The 15,788-nt window shown below is 38.7% G+C and overlaps 1 protein-coding gene across 5 annotated transcripts in view; it reads left to right on the top strand.

The window, feature by feature from the left end:
* Nucleotides 1–2: 2 nt before the first annotated feature.
* Nucleotides 3–15,788, top strand: part of gabbr1a (gamma-aminobutyric acid (GABA) B receptor, 1a) — a 47,757-nt gene continuing 31,971 nt past the window's right edge. Inside the window, exons 1-7 of one of the 5 annotated variants that reach the window (XM_058413910.1) lie at nucleotides 4–378; nucleotides 992–2,160; nucleotides 5,474–5,538; nucleotides 5,668–5,806; nucleotides 5,949–6,134; nucleotides 6,954–6,971; nucleotides 15,627–15,787. In XM_058413910.1, the coding sequence (XP_058269893.1) occupies nucleotides 2,082–2,160; nucleotides 5,474–5,538; nucleotides 5,668–5,806; nucleotides 5,949–6,134; nucleotides 6,954–6,971; nucleotides 15,627–15,787 (648 nt within the window). In that variant the 5' untranslated portion in view covers nucleotides 4–378; nucleotides 992–2,081. Of the gene's footprint in view, nucleotides 2,161–5,473; nucleotides 5,539–5,667; nucleotides 5,807–5,948; nucleotides 6,135–6,910; nucleotides 6,972–15,626; nucleotide 15,788 lie in introns of those variants that run through there. The other 4 variants (XM_058413911.1, XR_009207003.1, XM_058413912.1 and 1 more) reach the window with 4 other exon arrangements.

The raw sequence follows: 15,788 nt of genomic DNA on the forward strand, positions 1-15,788 counted from the left end.
GAGAAAGAAAAAAAAAAAAGGAAAAACGCCGGAGATGGAGAAGAGTGGAAAAAAAGAAGGGAGGAGGAGGAGAAGAAGAGGAGGAAGGATGGACGGGCAATATCGAGCGTGAAACATTTCTAAGGGGTGTATTTGTATTTTTATTTGTACATAGATTATAATCCTATAATAAAGATCTCAGAGGGAAATTTATCTTGCAAAGCAATACACGCAGTGAGCTATTACAAGCCATCCATATGTCAGCCTATGCAACGACGCTGGATTTGCACTATTAAATCCCTGCAATTTGTGTGCATGTAAACACCCACTACGAGGAAATTATCCTGAAGGACGTTTTATTTTATTTTATTTTTTTTGCAACCGGGCCTGTCAACATTTGTGAGTAAATCAGTTTGCTTTTTATTCTTCTCCATCTATATTCTTCCTGATGTGCCTTCATCCCGTTTATTTCTGCAGCCCTCTCACTGAGGACTTTTTGTTTGTTGTTGTTCAGTAGCTACAGAAGATTTGTGTAGTTGTTTCACTAACTGTTAAACATCCAACTTAGACACCAACAGGCTTCATTAGGAGACACTGATGCATTCATATTTGATCATTTATGCTTTTTTTTTTTTAAATGTATAGTAGTATATGACTGTAATTCAGTTAAAATGTCTGGATCAAACTGTTTGACTTCTCTGAAAGGCCTTGTCCTTTATCCAGTTTCTCTCCAAGTTATAGCTTAGACATGATGGAGGTTCAGCCAGAAAGGAAAACAAAAAACATTTACATGCTTCCTGTCTAACATTCATTTTCATTACATAAGCAATTAAAACATATATATCATTTCAATATTTGGTAGGAAATTAGCTTGGCTTTAAATGAATACATGTCCTGTTGAATAAATGTGCTATAAGTTATTATTAATTGAATCTTTTTTAAGTTTGTATTTTCAGATGATCACATTTCCTTAGATTTCGCCCGCTTTCAGTTAGCAATTTATCCTGGACAGGGTTGCGGTGTATCTGGAGGTGATCCCAGCTACACTGGGTCGTGAGGAGGGAATACAGCATGGATGGGATGGGATATCAGTCCTTCACAATGCACTATATACACACACACACACACACACACACACACACTTCGGTTCAGTTTTGCCTAGCATGTTAGGAGGTGGGAGAAAAACAGAGAACCGAGAGGAAACCCACATGGGCGTGAGGAGAACATGCACATAACCCCTTTATATACAGTATCCCATACTCAAGATCAAGCCCAGGACACTGGAGCTGTCAAGTGACACTGGGGCTCTAAAGCCACCCAGGATAACTTTCTACAATTTCATTCAGTGTTTTTTTTTTTTTTTTTAGCCTGATATTTAAGATCGAGCCTCTCCATTTCATTAAAATGAATATCACATAACTGCAGAGTGGTTTCGGCATTTCAACTTTTCGTATTTTGATTTAAGTGAGCAGTTTTCAGGAGGTATTTCTGTCTTGTCTTTATTCAAGCTATGTCTCTGGATACGCCAATCTCCACAAAATATATCAAATCTGATAAGATACTGATACAGCATTTCAGGTTCAGGCCCTGATCTTGATACTTTATATATATATATATATATATATGGACATTTTTGCCACACAGGTGCAGTGTTACATTTATTCAGAGACACTGAGGACATGTTTAAAGTTTAACAGTGTCCTCTGATCCTCACTGCAGAGCCTCCCTCTGTTCCCACTGTCAGCCTGGAGTCATCTCTCTCTCTCTCTCTCTCTCTCTCTCTCTCTCTATCTATCTATCTATCTATCTATCTCTTTCTCTTTCACTCCCTCTTCCTTCTTTCTTTCTTTCTTTCTTTCTTTCTTTCTTTCTTTCTTTCTTTCTCTCTCTCTCTCTCTCTCTTTCTCTCTCTCGTGCCACTTGCTCATGAAATGTTTAGCTAGTGCAATAGTGACAGCAGAAACATATATATATAATATTATATAAATATAAATACACTAGAAATGAGTCAATGCCAATGATCTATAATGAGAGCTTAATTGGATGGACGATGTTAGTTATTTTAATCCAGATCTCTCTTTCGTCTTTTATTAGATGCAGAAATGCTGCAGCTGTTGTTTCTTGTAATTTCCAACGTGCTTCCCACACTTATCGCATCCATGCATAATTCAACAACTGGAGGTAATGTGTGTGTGTATATGTCTGTGTGTGTGTATGTGTGTATATACAGTATGTGTGTGTGTTAGAGAGAGATAGAGAGACAGACAGAGAGAGAGAGAGAGAGAGAGAGAGAGAGAGAGTTGGCTCATAAGCTTGATTTAGTTCAATAAACACTCACTGGTCACTTTATTAGGAACATGAGAATGGACGCTTATTCATGCAAGTCATTATCCAATCAGCCAATAATGTGACACAATACAGCACAGTTTAGAAACTCAGATACAGGTCAAGAGCTTCAGATAATCCAACAGAATGGGGTAAAATGTGCTCTCAGTGACTCTGACCATGGCAGGATTGTTGGTGCCAGACAAGCTGCTTTGAGTATTTTCACTCACAACAGCCTGAGGAGTTTATATTGAAAACACTGTTATCCTACTGGTTGGAGATCAAGTCAAAAAGCTTTTTGTTGTCATTTCAACCATGTACACCTGCTGCACTAGACAGTGAAATGAAACAGTGTTTCTCCAGGGCTGTGGTGCTACATAAAACACAGAACTAACATGTAAACCTAAAGGAACATTAATAGCAGGTCATAACAGCATATAAAATAATGTGCAAAAATTGCAGCGGGAGTGCAGAGAGTTGTAAGCCTACAGTATGGCTATGGTAACTCAAAGAAACAACTCTTTGGGCCACTAAAGACTACATCAGGGTCTACTCCTAGAGTATATTGACAAAAGTTTAGGGACATCCCTCCAAATCATTGAATTCAGGGGTTGGGCTTGGCCCCTTAGTTCCAGTGAAAGGAACTCTTAATGCTTCAGCATGCCAAGACATTTTAGATAATTCCATGCACTGAACTTTGTGGGAACAGTTTGGGGATGGGCCCTTCCTGTTCCAACATGACTGCACACCAGTGCACAAAGCAATGGTGACATGGATGAGCGAGTTTGGTGTGGAGGAACTTGAGTTGGAGCTGTAATAGCTGCAAAGTGTGGGCCGACTCCATATTATATTCATGTGCATGTACTTCAGACGTCCCAAAAACGTTTGGCAATATTGTGTATCAGACAAAAATAGGAATCTGAGGTTACAGTGGAAACAGAATACAGCTGAAATGTTGCCTGATTTGATGAATGTCTGTTTTGCTGTGGCATTCAGATGGTAGTGCTTATACTGGTCCACATTGGTTTCTTGGTGGTGGGAATGTTTTCTTGACCCTTCACTGAGCTCATTAACACCAGCTGAACATTGAATACCACAGCCAATCTGAATATTGTTCCTGACCATGTTTAATTGTTTATGGATAAAACTAAGCCACCTTATAATGACTGGTTGCTCCTGCTGGTTAAATGAACATGACATTGATTTAGTGGCCTCCCCAGTCACCACATGTGAATTCAGAAGCACTTTAGGGATGTGGTAGAACAGAAGCTTCTCATCATAAACAAGCAGCTGACAAATCTGCAGCAATCATGTGACGCAGTCACAGCAACACGGGTCAGAATCTCAAAGGAATGTTTCCAACATCTTGTGAAATTTAAGTCACAAAGACTTAGGGCTGTTCTGAGAGCAAAGTGGATGCTAATGAGTATTAGTATGGTATCCTATTAAATTGACCGGTGAGTGTATAACCAGTCACATGCAATATGTTGTATACAGATGTATACAGATACAGATAACTATGAAAAGGTATTTGGTTGCTAGTTAGTAAGTACCTTATTGTAGACTATACTGTAGACTTAATAGCCCTATGCTGATAAACTGAAGAGAACAAGTTGGCAAAAAATAATCAAAATACATGAAGTCAAACCACAGTTTCAATATTCACCAATCAGCCATAACATTATGACCACTGACAGGTAAAGTGAATAACACTGATGATCTCCTCATCATGGCACCTGTTAGAGGGTGGGATATATTAGGCAGCAATTGAACATTTTGTCCTCAAAGTTGATGTGTTAGAAGCAGGAAAAAAGGATTTGAGCAAGTTTGATGAAAGGCCAAATTGTGATGGCTAGACGACTGGATCAGAGCATCTCCAAAACTGCAGCTCTTGTGGGGTGTTCCCGGTCAGTATCAAAAGTATCTTTCAAGTCCTGTAAGTCATATTAATAATTTGCCTTTATTTGTCACATATACATTACAGCACAGTGAAATTCTTTTTTCTTCGCATATCCCACCCTTGGAGGTTGGGGTCAGAGCGCAGGGTCAGCTATGATACAGCGCCCCTGGAGCAGAGAGGGTTAAGGGCCTTGCTCAAGGGCCCAACAGTGGCAACTTGGTGGTGCTGGGGCTTGAACCCCCGATCTTCCAGTCAATGGCCCAGAGCCTTAACCACTTGAGCCACCACTGCCCCCTTACCTCCTGGAAGTATCCTTTAAGTCCTGTAAGTTGTAAGATGGGGCCCATGGCGCCCCACCTCGCAACTTACAGGACTTAAAAGATCTGCTGCTAACATACCACAGCACATCTTCTGGGATCTATTGGAGTCCATGCCTCAGGTCAGAGCTATTTTGGCAGCAAAAGGTGGACCAACACAATATTAGGCAATATTAGGCAATAATATTTGGTCATACTTTCCAGGAGCTAATATTATTTACTTTGTTAACCATACATTTTAATTTGAAGCACCTACCTGTTTTAGCATTAAGCAATGACAATATTTAAACACGACAATTACTGCATTATCTTGTGCTGCAGATTTACATGTAGAGTTTATAATGTTCTATAATAGACATTTGTGATATTATCCAGTTCCTGCATAGGAGGCATATCACATGAGTTTTCAAGGCATGGAAATGAACTCTGCCTCCATCTTATGGGAAGAGAGTTTAGCTCTGTCTCTAGTCCTATAATAGTAATTCATAAGCAGTTTTAGAGTCAGTTGTGGAGAAGGAAACCCTGTCAGTGTTTTCAAAGCAATTGCAAAATGAGCACAACTAATAAAAATGTAACTACTGTGGAGAAAGTGTACCTTCAAACACTTTAAATACTGTTCTTGCGATCCTGTAAAATCTTTGTTTTCTGCCAACAGGCTTGTCTTACTTATCTTGCAACCTATTTGTGTTTTTTAACCTATCTTTAGAGTTTCAGTGTGTACATGTATACTGCTCTGCCTGTAGATTTTTTAAAAATAGATTATTTACTGAGGGCTGTAGTCTTAACAACACTCCTCGGAAATATTTACATCTAAATAAGCCCATGATTTATCATTTAGTGTTACTAATAGGAGATGTATGTAGTTAAAAGAGCGTATATAAAAGAACATTTTGCAATTTCTCAGCTCATTGGCTTCATCTGCTTTCTCATTCTCTCGCTGACATTTTATCAGGATGCGCCATCATTCGCCCTCCCAGAGATGGAGGGATTCGTTACAGGGGACTGACTCAGGAGCAGGTAAAGTGTACTATAGCATTATTAGCTCTATACAACAGCCTCAGCCAAGAGAGAGGATATCCTGATAATGAAGAAAGCAATCTCATATCCCATCTCATGCTCATTCCTCTGATCTCATTGTCTCTGCAGATACGCAGTGTGCAGATTTTGCCTGTAGACTATGAGATCGAATACATCTGCCGAGGGAACAGGGTGATTGTGGGGCCGAAGGTGCGGAAGTGTCTCCCTGATGGCACATGGACAGATATGGATCAGCATAGCAGATGCTGTACGCATTCAACCTCTCACTGTGATCAGTACTTTTCCATTACACGTTATTTAGCTTGGTCTATTTTCAGGCTCACTTAAACAATTCAAATAAAATGGGAAGTGAACTTCATGTCACAAAACAATGTCTCACTACTCCTCAGTGTTTCTGTGTCCTCACACGTGGACATCTTTGGAGAACGGCAGAGTGACACTGCAACCCCCTGGAACTCCAGTAGAAGGCACTGTGCTCCATTACAGCTGTCACGCTGGCTTCCTATTGGAGGGCAGAAACATTTCCCACTGCACCAAGCAGGGCAACTGGGACTCACCTAAACCACTGTGTAATTGTGAGTTATTGTAGACTTTATCCGAGCACAGTGCATGTTAAATATCAGAACTGGATTCAGTTTTATCAGCGTGTATAACTATATAAACATCAACAATAAATAGCAGGAGTGAGGTAACTCCTCCTAATGATTAATTAATGTACAGAGAATGAGTGTGCAGAATTCAGAAATACAATTTATATGTATAGTAGGAAGTTTACAAGATTGTTTTAGGATGTATTGCGTATGTTAAGTGTCAGGTGATCTATGTATATAATAGTAATTGTATTGAACATTAAGGGGGGGAAGACTTTCAGGTTAATCGGTGATCACAGTAATACTGTATTTAGACTGAGTTAATGTTCTTTAAGGCACTTGATTGTCCATGAGGTTGACTTCCTGTTTAACGAAGTATTCTTGTGCCTAGTTCGTTTAAAAAACAATTAATTTACAGTATAAACTAGGCTTTCTAACACATTTAAAAAAGTTTGAAGAACTGTAAAGAAAGAAAACTGTTCTAAGCTGCATGTGACCACTAGTACAATACAACTGATACACACTTTTTCACTTATGAGAGAATGTCAATACGATTGTTTTTGCTGTATTTTCAAATGCTTTCATTGTTTTTTTGGAAAAAAGTCTGCACTTAAAATATGGTCTGGCTTAAACATTGTAAAAATATTGGGTATATAGACCTCCTGGTGACACCCTTATAACAATCAGCCTTTCAGTATGTTCTTTACCTCTGGAGAGATGCAGTCCTAACACAGGACTTTTTTATTTTTAATGCCTTGCAGGTCTTTAACTTGCATTCTCTTTTCTCTCCATACCTGCACACAGATGACATAAATTATACAGGTAAGAGCTGGGGGTTAAGACATTTATTATTAAATGTGGTTTATAAGAAGAGTGAATGGATTCATTTTATGAAAATCTGATCTAATATGATGTCTTATAAGCTGTCGAGCTTTTATAACAGATTATAATGGTGAAGTGCAAGCCTCAATTGTAATGCTTGTATTGAACTCAAGAGGGCTGTCTTTTACCAAGAGTAAGAAAACATTCTGCAGTGGAAGATGTAGAGCGAACGGATTCAGCAGCGCAGTGTGTTAGAGCTGAAGGCATGGGAAAGTCAGGATTACGTACAGTCTTTTGTATATTACTTATATTTTTATTTTTTTCTTTCATCATAAAATCATAAGAATGTCTGTTAAAGAATGCAATTCCATCTTTTCATATTTAACACAATACTCTGGGTTTTGTTCTTTTATTCATTCAACAGATATCTACCTTCATTTTGCCTAGTTATTAGTCCATCCATCTACCCTCCCATCCATCTTCCCATCCTTCCACCCTTCCATCCATCCTTTCATCCATTCACCCATCTTTCCATCCATCCTTCCATCCATCCTTCCAGCTGTCCATCTGTCCGTTCCTCCATTCATAGAAGCCCCCACTCACCCGTCCATTTTTCCATCCATTCAATCCAATGCTCTATTCCTCTGCCTATCCACCCATTCTTCTATCCATGCATCCACCCATCCATCCTGTTTTCCTCCTACAGCTTTCCTTCCTTCATTGCTTCCTGACTCCGTGTTCATCCCGCTGTTAAATCACCCTGAGAGATATCTGCATATTTTCTTTAGTGCAGTCTCAGCAGGATGAGGATTAAGTTTTAGCGTGTGTGTGTATTCCGATTTCAATTTCAATTTATTTGATAGTGCATGTAACAACAGTTAGTCTCACAAGGAAGCTTTCGAGAAATAAGAATCCCTAATGAGCGAGCTGAAGGAAAATGTAACATGGAAAAACTCTGTAAGAGCATCAGGAGGAAACCTTGAGATGAACTCGGACTAGAAAATTGGGTGCCAGACCTCTCTGGTCAGTAAAAGATAGAGGAATTACAGCAGTCTAAACAGAAAACAGTTATGATAAGTGATAAATAAATATAAGCTTATAGTACAGAGCACCAAAAAACATTCCGGAAAAGCTTAAAATGTAATACAGGGATTATCAGATAAGCTAATGTGCAGCTAATTACCAAATCACAACATAGCAGGATTTTAAAAGGGAGATGATGACACTTTGTGTGGTCTCTGGGCAGTCAGGAGGGTGGATGGTGCACCCCGCTGGATCTGCAATGGTCCTGAGTGCAGGAGGTAACAGCAGCACCTTAGGATTCTGCACTCACATTATCTCAGGTAACAGGATGTAGAGCTTAGCAAGATTGTTGAACAGTTCTTGACATATGGTGTATATGATAATCATAGTGCAAGCTGAGAGTCGGGCATGCCTAGATATAACAGCTTAACTAAAAGGAAGAGGCAGAAGGCAGCACAGGCATGAGGGCACCGTGAGACATCAGATTCCCTCCACAACATCATCAGCAGACCTGAATGAATGCGTCAGAGTGACAGGATGGCAACACCAGCATCCCAATTCACCTTGTTTCTCTACAAGCCTTCAGATCTGAACCCTTTATCTAAAGTCAGAGGTTAATCTCCAAATGCCTGACTGAACAAGTTTCCAACATATTCTTGAGAGTTTGTAATTTCTATGTGCATGTCTGGCTGGCTTTGTGGGGGAAAAGTCTCCACCCTTACCACCTGGAGTTTTAGAAATTCCTACTACTGATCGAGAGCCAGTAGCATGTGATTATAATAGATAGTAAAACCCTTTTTTTAGGATTCATAGTTCAGTAGCTGTATTTTAATGAATGTGGATTTTTGTTTGTTGCACAGCTAAAGTCGTGTTAGTGTCATAGTGTCAGATTTTTAGAAAAAATCTTAGCTCCTGTATTTTTTTTTTTCATCTAATTCGAATACGTTGTAATGTCAAGCTTCTGCACTTGAAGTCATTTGAAGTTATAAAAATTGTAACGTGTTCTCTGACACTTGGTGTCTTGCACCCTTGAGACTGAGTTCAAGTATCTGTGGATTTAGTAAGAGATGCTTAACCTTAAAGAATATGTGTAACATTTAAAGCAATATGTTTGATCCTTCTGTGTGATATCAGTGCAGATAAAAATGTTAACTGTGTGCAAATAATTCTAACGTCTAAGGCATCAAACATGATAGGGCATCCTGTTACTAGGATATATTCCGCTGTGGGGTGGTGTGATGCTTCCTGAAGTTGATTATTTTCCTTTAACAGCATGGCTTGAGGTACTTTATTCCTTTTATACCATAGCAAATCACTAACAATTGCAATTTTTTATTGATTATTGAACACCACCATGAATTTAATACTAAGGAATATCTGGGAGACAGGTTAGTTCCTATTATCACGTATATTATAGCAGCTATAAACACAAGTTTCCTGACCAGCCTCTTTTCTCTCTCCTTTGATTTTAATAAGATAAAAAAAAATCATTTTGCCATGTTCCTGAGAAACTGGAAAGTGCAAAGTCCTCTGTCTTTAAGACTTACTGACCTTTGCAAAGCGCTGACACTGGGGACTACTTCCATAAATATTAAATATAAAGTACTGTGCAAAAGTCTTAAAGAAGAAATGCTGTCTTAAAGAAGTAAAGAAATGCTGAAAGCGAAGATGTATTCAGAAATAATGAAATTATTATTTCTCTCTAAAGAAATACTACAAAGCATAATACACACACACACACACGCACACACACACATATATATATATATATATATATATATATATATATATATATATATATATATATATATATAATTTATATATATATAATACTATATATTAAAAGTAAAAACTGTTGCACTTCCTTCTATAATTGCATGTGAAACCCAACAATCTTCAATATGTTTTATCTAAAAAGTGGTCTGCTAGGTAATATGTCACTTTCTTTTCTGACATACACACCATTTTCTGTACCATTTAAGTTTTTTATTGGAAATATAATTATAAAAAGTCAAAATAAACGTCTGAGCCAAAAATTTGTATTAAGGTTCCTAAGACTTTCGCACTACTGTACAACTCCTTTTTTGTTTTGTTCTCTTAATCCATTTATTATTCGTTGTACATATAGAAAACAGATATTCTACATATTCTAAATACTGTCAGAAATGGTGTTATAGAGAATTAATTCAACTGTGCTTTGAAAATACACCATTTGAAACAAACCATCAAACACATAGGTGCTTGTTGAACCTCCTATTTCAGATTTGGTTCCCTTTGCTGTTAGAAATAACCTCATCTCTTCTGGGAAGGCTTTCCACTAGGTTTTGGAGCGTGGCTATGGAGATTTGTTCCTATTTATCTACAAGAGCATTAGTGAGATCAGGTACTGATGATGAGTGAGTAAGTCCTGTGATGTCTTCATGAAGCTTGCTTTGTGCACAGGGCCATTGTCATGCTGATTAATGTTTGGACTGCTTAGTTCCAGTGAAGGGAAGTCTTAATGCTACAGCATACACTGTAAATACAGTACAGTGTGCGTTCACCTTTGTGGCAACAGCTTAGGGAAAGTTCACATATTGCTCTCAATGTCAGGTGTCTACATTCTTTTATAGCCATATAGTATAATTGATTGATATGCTTCAATAAATGTAGCTGCTGAGATCTTAGACAAATGGAAGGCTTGCGATAAGCCTATAATTCAGCTGTTAATATGTCTCTCTATATAAATTTATACATTGCTGACTGAGGTTAAATAATTCATATATAGAGTATATTTATTTTTAGCATTAAAACTATGCATTTATTTGCTGCTTCAGGCTGCTAGTGTATCTCAATCTTGGTAGAATTTGATTAAACAGAGTTTAGTGTTACTGAAAGCAATTAACAGCAATTTATTTCCACTATGTTTCTTAAAGATGACAATTTGTCTAACTTATTAATAATTTAACGTAGGCATTCTTAATAATTATGCCACATATGCTTTCGAGAGAAAATATTGTTTAAATAAGCAGTACATACTTTTTTTTTATTAGTGGAATGGGTAGACTTTCCAATTGTATGACTGGAAATGTTCCACGACTGTGTGTAATGTTTATTTTATTCCAACATTTTTGGCCATTTTCTTTAAAGGAAGTCGCCAGTAATTCTGAAGAGTGTATGAAGGTAGTTTCAGGGGTAGGCATGTTGGGCGCTCTGAGATATTTTAGCTCTTAGTAATTATCTAGCTTCGTGGTAGATGTCACTTGGTGTTCTTTCATTAAATATCAACTAAAGATCAGGAGTAAATAATTCATGACTGGCATGTGGAGAAATTGGAATTAAGCTCAGACACATGGAGAGTGAGAATTCGAGAGAGAGAGAGAGCGTGCACGCTGCACCAAATGTCACCAGAGGAGCTTGGGAAGGGCTACGGTCACCTTTAAAGGGCAGCCCACCTGTTAGAGTGAACCTTGTGCTCTCTTGTGTGTGCTAATAAGTCAGATGATAGACCTACAGGATTAGATTTGGATTTTGTTACTAAAAAACACCACTCTCGTTGCATGTCTAATAAATACAAATTTATTAAATAGTTGATTTTAACCTAATTTTTGCCCCTTTCTTCTGTTTAATTGCCATGTAATTTTTAATGGACGTTTCGCATTCATTAGATTGGTTCTAAACACATTATGTGTGTTGCGCCTCCATTTAGTTTTAAAAAAAATGAGACAACTCACAAAGTCTATCATATTCTTCAGCCAGTTATTTAAATTATGGCTATTTAATGTAAAAACGTAAAACTACAATCATATCTCTTTAGTAATAGAATAAAGCAGGATATGGACACTGCTCCAACACTGGAGCAATTCAGTAAAAAAAAAAAAAAAAAATACAGTAAAAATTTCTACTGAAAAATAGTCTCATTTTTTTAAAATGACAAATTTACAACATAATTTACATATACCTGACTGCAGAATTCATTAAGGCAGTGGGTATCTTCACCACCTCTCGGCTCCAGGAGCCTTGTTTTGGCCTCAGGTGTGGAGTTTCTGTGCATGTTCTGCACCCTGTCTTTGCTTGGGTTTCCTCTGGGATCTTCAGTTTCGTCTCACTTCCCAAAAGTATATCAGATTGGCTGAGATGAATTGCCCCTAGGTTTGAACGAGTGTGTGAATGTGTGTGCATGGGGCACGGTGATGGATTGATTTTCTGTCTAGGGATTTATTCCTGCCTCATACCCAGTTTTCCCAGGATAGGCTCCGAATCCACCGTGACCCTGATCAGGATAAATCGGTTGCTGAAAATGAGTGGGAGTGATTCTCAAGTTGGTTTTCAGGGACCCTCGGACGTCTGTGGTATCACAGCTTGCCATTATCAAAGTGATTATATTTATCGTTGCGCTGTTGTAATGATTAACCCTTGAATTGAGCCAAGTCTCAACACAGAAACTCAAAACAAGTTAGTCTTCAAATTATTATTGTCACTTGGAGCTGATGTTCTGGTGGTGGGAAGTTCAGGTATGAAAAGCTTTATGACTCTAATAAAGAGATTATATTACTGTACACATTTAAAATAATGTTCTTGAAAGAAATCTGTGCTGGGGGAGTCCTTGGAATTTATATTACTGGCTATGAAATGTTTGAGAGCCCCTGAATTAAAGCATTCTATATCAATGTTTTTTTTACTGCTTTAGCAGCAGCCCTGAGACTTCTATTATAAAAGTTGAGAGCTTTTATGTTTCTTTCTCAGTACGGAGTAATGTGTGTAAATCTTTGTCAGTGGTAGGCATACGTACACTACAGACGTCTCAATCTGTCAGTTTGCACAACACTTATTGTAGTCTTGTACTTTGCTGAAGTGTCTGTGTCTTATCAGTGGATTTCATGTGTCATAATATCCTATAATATGATACAATAGGCTGTGCTTGCAGGGAGTGTGTGGGTTTTTGCTAGTCCTCTAATGCTGACAGGTGTCTGTCAGTTAAAATAGCTGAATGAACAGCAATTCTGTCCCACAAGTCTGAGCTGAGAGCAAAAGAGCTGAAAGAAAATGCATTAGCGGTTTCTCTGACTTTATGCTGTAGTGGCTTCCAGACATGAACACAAAACCCTGTGGGAAATGAGCCTACGTTATTCCGTCAATATCAGTTTTTGACAGAGATCATGTAGGCTCCTACTTGATTTATTGGAGAGGAGCATGCTGTGAGATGCTGCTGGTAGTGGCGTGAGAGATTGATTGTTTATCTGAGTAAGTCTGGTTGTGTTCGACTGTGTGTGTGTGTGAGTGATAGAGACAGGTGAAAAGAAAGAGAAAAGGTGGTATTGATTGATTATGCAATTCTCTTCTGAACTTTCTGAATTGAATTATTCAAACAGTTCTAAGGTCGCATATAAAACATATAAGATATTTATGTTTCTGCAAGCCAAAGTATGGCAGGTGCTATAATACAGAATTTGCACAGATGTTCTAGCAGTTCCGTGCACGTAAACAGCAAACTGTTTGAATGAACTGCATGTCAGTGTCAGTTGCTGTATGTCCTTGTGGTTTTCCTGTTAATGCTATGGCTTTTACACATGCCTCCACTTTGGTGTTCTTGTTACCCTGTATTGAATAACAGGGGGAATGGTGTATAACAAGCAATAGAGAGCTGTATTAAAGTTAATAAATGGATGTTGTGTAAATATGTGTTGTTGTAAGTGTAGTGTTTGATGTGTACTTTATTTATGACAATATGTGTAAAAATGACATCGTTTTAGGAACTATTTAGGAAATAATTTTAAATGAAAGACAGGCTTTGTAAATATTAAACTACTTGTAGTAGTCCTGAAGTTGAGGGATGAGCAACCTTGTTTGAGGACACAGAAACACCATAAAGAAAAAAATCCATCCCGAATGACTTGCATATTATTCTTGCATATAATTGACATGATGTTCAGCAGCATCCATTATTTTAAATTGAATAAAAGTTTTAAAACTTTTATTTTTTTAAGTTTAAACTTCTTTCATTGACATGTAAGACTATTTTCACATTAGTTAACTGTTTCCTACATAACCCACAATGTCACTTTGCTGAAACAGGCAAGTTTCTTGCTTTTCTTTCTTACCACTGTCAATGGCATTGCGCTTGTCATCTCAGAGATCACTAATTAGCCCTGAACATTCAGTCCAACTTTTTCTTTCCACTTCTATGTTGAATTTCACGTTAATATAACCTTGAAAGTTGCTGAGATATGGTGAATAAGAAAAGAATATCTTGCTCTTTTGTTTAGGAGCTAATAGGAGAGAACCAACATTACTGTTATCACTCATGTCTAAGATTGATTCAGGGTTTTTTTTCTCCTATTAAATGCCTAGCCATGTCCCCTGTGACCTAAGAGCAAGAGTCATCTCTAATGTGTCACAGGAATAATGAAAAGACTGTGCAGTGGTGCAGCGGCTAGTGTTTCTGCATCACAGGTCCAGGGTCCCGGGTACGACCCTGAACTTGTGTAGTGTTTCTAGATTTTTTTTCTGCGTTTTCAGGTTTCCTCATAAATCCCGAAAACATGCCAGAAGGTGACTAAGCTCAATTACACCTAAGTGTGAGTGAATGTGTGTGCATGGTGTCCTGTGATGGACTGGTGTCTCATTCAGGGTGTATCCCTGCCTCATACTCAGTTATTCTGGGATAGGATTCAGATCCACCTATCAGGGAACAAATTTGCCAAGCACCTCACAAATATTTCAGTATGGACTTGTGTTTCAGGGTGGAATTTTCCTTTAAGAGTTCATTTACCATATGTAAAAGCTTACAAAGACTTTAATAATACAGGGGACATTATGACCTGAAATGTGTGCTCAGTCTACATTCCCGTCTCTGTCCATGTCGCTCCCCTCTCCCTCTCTCTCTCTCTCTCTCTCTCTCTGTAAATATATATAGCGATGCTCTCCTTCTTCAGTGCTGTACCTCTCCAATGCTGCTTGGTGCTTGCTGTATTCTTTTTCATCTCCGTTTCTATCGGATTAAAGGATTAGAACGAGTTGCATTTTCTTTCCAGTATTTTGATCAAACCCCTCGAATAACACGCCGTTGAGTTCAAACTCGATCATCTCGTCTCGCAGATTCAGATTAGTACTACTGAGTGCTTTAGTGATTTATTACAGTAATAATTAGCTATTGCCGCTGAGTGGATCCAGCTGACGCGTGCGCGCGCGAGTCGCTCAGATATTTTTGGGGGGTAATTATGCGCATGTTGGTTTAGGTTATTTAAGTACTTGAGCTGTCGCATGGTGATAACTTCACTTTACGCGTTTCCCCTTTAACGGATGAATGCATGCATGTGCTCGTTCTATGTATAGAACCGTGGTTAGAAACAAGGCACATGTGACATTCGGTCCATAAATCATTATGATAGCGGTTGAATTAGGACGCAGTAAAACGCGCACCGCCGCGCGCACATCGCCGTGCAGCGCTTTGCGTTAACGTGCGCCGATCGCTTTCTATCAGTTTGTGTTGTAGTTGAGTGGTGAAATCTTGACGCGTTTCCGTACTTCATCTCGTGGAAATCCGACATTCGGTAGCATCCATGGAGAACCCCGGTGATTTCAGGAGCCTGTGGCTGAGAATTGTGCTGTGTTGGCTTACATTACTGCTCTCCTGGCCGTGTGCGGTTGCAGGGAAGAAGAAGCTGTACATCGGCGCGCTGTTCCCCATGAGCGGAGGATGGCCTGGGGGACAAGCATGTCTGCCTGCTGCACAGATGGCTCTGGAGCTCGTCAACAACCGCACTGACATCCTGCCCGACTACGAACTCGAGCTCATCTATTACGACAGCATGG

The sequence above is a fragment of the Hemibagrus wyckioides genome, linkage group LG17, assembly GCF_019097595.1.
Source record: "Hemibagrus wyckioides isolate EC202008001 linkage group LG17, SWU_Hwy_1.0, whole genome shotgun sequence".
Taxonomy (NCBI): Eukaryota; Metazoa; Chordata; class Actinopteri; order Siluriformes; family Bagridae; genus Hemibagrus; species Hemibagrus wyckioides.